This window comes from Ostrea edulis, chromosome 10, assembly GCF_947568905.1.
Source record: "Ostrea edulis chromosome 10, xbOstEdul1.1, whole genome shotgun sequence".
NCBI classification, from domain to species: domain Eukaryota; kingdom Metazoa; phylum Mollusca; class Bivalvia; order Ostreida; family Ostreidae; genus Ostrea; species Ostrea edulis.
Genome location: NC_079173.1, coordinates 30,213,940 through 30,220,199, shown reverse-complemented (window position 1 = coordinate 30,220,199; position 6,260 = coordinate 30,213,940). Strand labels below are relative to the sequence as shown.

The window sequence follows — 6,260 nt, the reverse complement described above, 5'->3', positions numbered from 1 at the left end:
AGCCTTTGAAATTACTGCTCCTGTTTTTCATAAGGTTATGAATTAGCAATTGTGTAATGAAATTACTAGCAGTTAAAAAAAACAGAAATAGATTTAATCACATGATGAAAGATGTTGGAAAAGAAATTAAAGATTCATTTCCTTCTTGGGCCGAATGGTTAATTGTCCTTTCTGATTCCTGAAGTCGTATATTAGAGAAAACGTGTACAAAGGTCCTTAACAGACAATTAAAAAAACAGCATTTTCTATTCCAGCACAAATACGTCTACGGTGTCGCTATGATGACTTCCTCGTTTTCTTTCTCGTTAAAAAAATTAAGAAAACACCAATACAATAAATCAAATTTCAGTGCATTCTTTTAAACGACACGTGCTATTATCATTCGACATGCGTAACCTTAATTATTTAAAGACACGTGTTCCAGACGAGCCGTAATCATTAATCAAACTTTGTAATTATCATTTGCGCATTCATCGGAATAATTATTAACAATATTAATAATTGTCATAATTTGAAAACCAAAAAAATCCCTGACACTTTTTTGGAACTTTACATGAAAATAGGTTGATGTATAATTTAAGAGGTTGAACGAAATACCTTGTATCTCGGAGTGATATAAAAGCGGCAGGTTTCTTTCTGATTTAACTGTGTCAGCCTGATTAGTCGCCATGGACGGGATGCGCCTTTTCCAGCTTCTGTTCTTTACTTCTTTATTCGCCGGAAGTCATCTGCAATGTGAGTGTTGTTTTTTGGGGTTTTTTTCTTACTGAATACTTGCAATTTGTTCATAATTTTATCACATTTTAGTTGATAGTCAAAATTTTAAAATATCGATTGCATGCTTAGATAAGTTTTCTGCAATGTGAGTATTGTTTTTCCTTTCTTATTAAATACTAGCAACTTGTTTATAATTTTATCATATTTTAGTTGATAGTCAGAATTTCAAAATACCGATTGCATGCTTAGGTAAATCTTCTGCAATGTGAGTTTGGTTTTTATTTACTAAATACTGCATGTAGCACCTTGTTCATAATTTTATCATATTTTAGTTGATAGTCAAAATTAAAAAAAAAAACTAATTGCATGCTTAAATAAGTCTTCTGCAAAGTGAATGTTGCTATTTCATTAGATATTCGAAGAATTTGTCAAACCAATAAAACAATATTGACAATACGGTGCCTATATAGACTGTATTAGAATATATTTTAATATACGATGTTCTTTTCTCGATGTTATTATTTCAAAGAGATCAACCATAAAATGTTGATTTTAAGTACTTCAAAAACATGCCAAGGAGAAGAAATATTGCAAGCTTATTTCATTTTACATATCTTTACGAAAATTAAGAAAAATCTAGACAAACACGGTTGAACTTTTAATCATTTTAGAAAAATATTAACATACTACCTCTCCTTCCCTTGCTAAGATTTCTTTTGAAAAATACCCTCTTGTCCGATCTTATATATCTTCTGAACCATTCATTTAAATTTATTTATGTTGGGCAGTTGAACGTTGTTCAACTTCCTTAGGCCACCACACTGCGCGCATGAATATGTTGCATAGGAATTTGGTGTGGCCTTTCACACCTTCGTTTTGTTTGAAATGATTTAAGTTAATCCCGGGAACGTTCTCCAAACAATATGAGCCTTTATTCAAAAGCTAAAATTTAAACAAAAAAAGATTTTTATGAGCACTATATATTAACATGTTTGTTTGTTTTATAAAATGACAGGAAAAGATGCACACGTTAAAGAGTGTCACACACTAAACACTAAATGGTCGAGTTCATTGCTGACGAGAGGGGTTGAAGGTTAAGACATATTCCATAACATACCTGGGTCCCTCTGCAATATAGTAAATAAATGAATGTATAAAGTCATTGCTGGGCAAATTCATTGAAAATAAACTCTTTTTTTTAAAAACTCAAACAAACAGCAGATACAGTAATTATTTTTTTTCTTTAAATATTTAGTGCAAATAAACGAATATCGAGTTTTTAAAAAGCCCAGCTGAATTAGTTTCATACTTACAGTATTTGTTCTTTGAAAGTTTGATAAAGTACAACCTTCATTAGTACTTTCTGTACTTTGATTCATACAGATGCCACTCGAGACGAGGACTTTTGAACAACGGACATTGTTTTTTGTTGTTGTTTTTTTTTTTTGGTAAAGTTCAAGGTCACCAAGAATTTCTTTTAAATACATCACCATCCTAATTCATATCTCCTAAACTGTTCCCCAGAATTTGATCATACGTCATAGGATTATTGGGTTTTCGGTGAAAGGCTACTCAAGGTCATTCCTTATAATTTCAAGATCAATCAGAAAATAGAATATAAATACCAAATAAAACAATGGGATATATGCAATAAACGCGGATGTTTATAGGAAGTGATCAACCTACTTGCTAATGCATTATCATTTACCCCATTTGGGCATTAAGGGTCTTCTATACCCTGCACACTGAAGAGTTCGATTCTGCAAGTAGAGTGATCTGCCCTTTGGTGTCAAATACAACAAACTGAAATGTACGGTGTTATACACATTTTGTAATAAATTGTAGCAGTTTAATTACTTATAGAAGATGAAGATAAGGGTACTGAATGCTTTATTTCAAATTTATCCTGGGAAAGAATGACACATTTCATATCCTTTGCTAAAAAAAAAGTCACAACTCAATTTATCAATGTCCTAACACATTTGTCTATAGTGTATAGAGGGCCCTTAATATTTTAGTGTGTTTACCAGGCTAGAGAGTTTAGGATATCTACGTATTTGTTTTGTAATTTGGTCTTGAAGAGAATTTGTTTTCCATTCTGAATTTCTTCTTGTTTAGTCATCTGTGTGTTTGATTGTAGCATGCCCATGTCCATTTATCTATGACCCTGTGTGTGGGTTGGACGGAAGAACATATTCCAATCCCTGTTCAGCAAACTGCGTGTGAGTAACTACACGTTTATCTTATTAATTTCAATTTTTTTTTTAAAATCATGATTGCAGGAACTACGCTGCTTAAATGTAAATAGATACAATAATTTTCATATTTTACCAAGCGTATCATATAATATCTGTATGTATACTGTAAGAGTGGTTAATTCCGCGTGGGGGAAATTTACACTAATTCCGCGGTCCCGTAATAAGCGCGTCAATATCCCCCACGTGTATACTTATAGATAGTTGATATGATATATATTATATTTAGTTATCGCATATTTTCCCCCACGCGTAATGTTGGACGTGGAAAAACGCGTACTTAACCCCCAGCGTAAATAAACATTTTTACAGTATTGCACACCGTCAACTTCCCATATTTATGTAGCAATATTCCATTATCACCTGCCTATGGTGTTTATATCTCTCAACTAATTCGATACACAAGAGCTTGTTCTGCGTATGGTCAGTTTTTAAATCGAGGCAAGCTACTGACAAACAAGTTGATGGTACAGGAGTTTCAACAGTCTCGATTAAAGTCAGCGTTTCGCAAATTCTATGGTCGTTATAACGATCTAGTTCTTCAATACAACCTATCATTGGGTCAAATGCTGTCTGACGTGTTTCATACCGATCGTTGGGCGGTTCTTGGCACATTGATTTTGACTACGGATAGCTCCGTTTACCTGATAAGGATATAGGGCTCACGGCGGTTGTGGCCGGTCGACAGGGGATGCTTACTCCTCCTAGGCACCTGATCCCACCTCTGGTGTGTTCAGGGGTCCGTGTTTGCCCAACTATCTATTTTATATTGCTTGTGGGAGTTATGAGATTGATCACTGTTTGTTATATTCACCTTTCACATGAGAAATGCATTGTACCACAGAATCCTTAAAGAATATTTTCTTTTAAGGTTATACATCATGTTTAAAATCAATCACTCAGTGGAACTGTAGAGAACTTCATTGCGTACACAGCTGAATTTTATGGGAACACAAAACGTTCTGCCAACGGAAAACGATAGCACGATATGAATGAACGATTGATTGCATGTGTACATTCAAAGTGACCTTATCTTTTACTGGGATCGGATACACATAAACTTCACATTTAATAAGGCGGCTGTATAGGTCGCAAACACAATGCAACCAATTAAATGCGTTAGAATTCAAGTGATTTAAATTCTATATTTTCTTTATAAATTCAATTTACTGTAGTGTATATTTTTAAAACTATACACAACTGTCATATAAAATTGTTATTTTTATCGGAATATTGTTAATTTTACCATGAAAGGTTAAGATAACGAACAGTGATCAGTTTCATTACCCCTTTAGGAATACAAAATAAAGAGTTGGGCAATCGTGGATCCCTGGACATAGCAGAGGTATATGCAATATGACTTTTTGCGGTAGCCTAGTGGTTAAAGTGCTCGCTTCGAAATCGAGAGGTCCAAGGTTGAATTATCGACCCCGGTGCTTCACCAAGCTATGTAACATAGGTAGAGGAACTGTTCTTTTGTGACTCTATAGATATAGGCTATAAGATACATGTGGGTAGGAACTATTTCTTTGTCACGTGCCCAACATTAAAGATGAAAACCACAGTTCTTTCGGATATGACCTTCGTAATGCTACGCAAGCATAATGTGAGTCGAAAATTGTAGCACTTTACCTTAAGCTGGTGGCGTCACTGCATGAATGAAATACTGTAACTAAAATGATCCTGTGAAATTGTTATATGTAACTGATACGGTTAAACAAAACATGTAAACAAACAAAAACTATGCGTTCGGGTTCATAAGATGAGTTTGGATGGCTGCCAAATAATAATCAGGTTATGTGACACTTTTATAGGGGCATGCCCATTAGATGCCGTAACGAATGTCCATGCTCGTGTCCCTGTCCAAGGATCTATGACCCTGTCTGTGGTATTGATGGAAGAACTTACTCCAACCCATGTCTGGCGCGCTGCAAGTAAGACTCCCTTCCTCTTTCTACAAACAACATTTGTTCGTCTGTTCGTTGATCGAGCTTGTATTATAACTTTATCATTCGAAAAGTCAACATTTAGTACACAAATCGTAACCATTTACCAGTTAGACATCTCACGATATTTTACCAAAAATGTTGAAAGATTTAATTCAATTTGGATTAAAACGAGAATAAAACAGGGCCGAACAGTACAAAAAAATTTGAATATCTGGAAAATGTTCTTCCCTGTTTTATTTTCCCTCATTTCGGCACATCCTGGACGGACATATTCAAAATAATACAAACGAAACTATTCTATTATACTAAAGTTTTGGCTTGGGACGAATTTTAAGCGCGACGAAAACGTTTGTCATTGTATCAAAGTGACATAAACAAGGGTTGAAACTTTCGCGATCTGTAATTTTCTTGATTTTGATATTTCAGTGGTATTTACTTTTATCGACAAGGAGAGTGTCGGCAGTAAGTATTCCATTGTTACTTCACAAGTTTTCACGTACTACGCCAATATTTCCACTAAAATATAGTCCTTTATAATTCAAATTCCCCAGACCCCATCTTGTGTTAAATGTCACTTTAAGCAAGAAATAGTAATATGGCCTCATGGCCTATTTATCTCATAATGGTGTATGTCTTCTAATCTGTCTGAATGATGAGAAGAATACACCCATAAAGTGTAAATGTTATCTTTCATTTTCATGATATCAATTCAAATAGTTCATTGTAATACTGAAATCTTTTAATGTCTCTTACGAACAGGAATTCCAAACGTTATTAACAGCACTACTGATGATAGTTCGTGTTCCTGCTGGGGAGCATTGTTCGCTGGTCAAAAAATAAATATTATGTCTTATATCAATCTTTTGTTGTCTTGTTATGCCATATTCAACATTATGTCTGATGGAAAAGTGAAGATAACGAACTGTTAAATATTTACAGTAATCAATCTCATAATTCCTATAAAGAATACCAAATTACGTGAAGGGCAAACAAGGACCCCTGTACAAACCTAAGGTGCGATCAGGTGTCTAGGAGGAGTAAGTATCCCCTGTTGGTTGGTCACACCTACCGTGATCCCTATATCTTCATCAGGTAAACGGAGTAATCCGTAGTCAAAATTAGCATGTAAAGAACGGCATAATAATTGGTATGAAACACGTCAAACAGTATTCGACCTGATGACAGGTTGCATTTGTAAATGAGATCGTTATAACGACCATATACACTGTACATGTAATCTGCGAAATGTTGACTTTAAACGAGACTGTTGAAACACCTTTAACATCAGCTTCTTTGTCAGTAGTCTGCCACGATTAAACAAAAATGACTATCCGCAGAA

General features: G+C 34.5%; 1 protein-coding gene across 1 annotated transcript; it reads left to right on the top strand.

Annotated features, from left to right (window-relative positions):
* Positions 1-571: 571 nt before the first annotated feature.
* LOC125666439 (serine protease inhibitor dipetalogastin-like) lies at positions 572-5,780 on the top strand. Its single transcript, XM_048899603.2, has 5 exons — positions 572-735; positions 2,858-2,939; positions 4,787-4,906; positions 5,348-5,383; positions 5,681-5,780. Exons 1-5 carry the CDS (start codon positions 669-671, stop codon positions 5,697-5,699), a joined length of 324 nt encoding a protein of 107 aa, XP_048755560.2. The 5' UTR covers positions 572-668; the 3' UTR covers positions 5,700-5,780.
* The last annotated feature ends 480 nt before the right edge of the window (positions 5,781-6,260 follow it).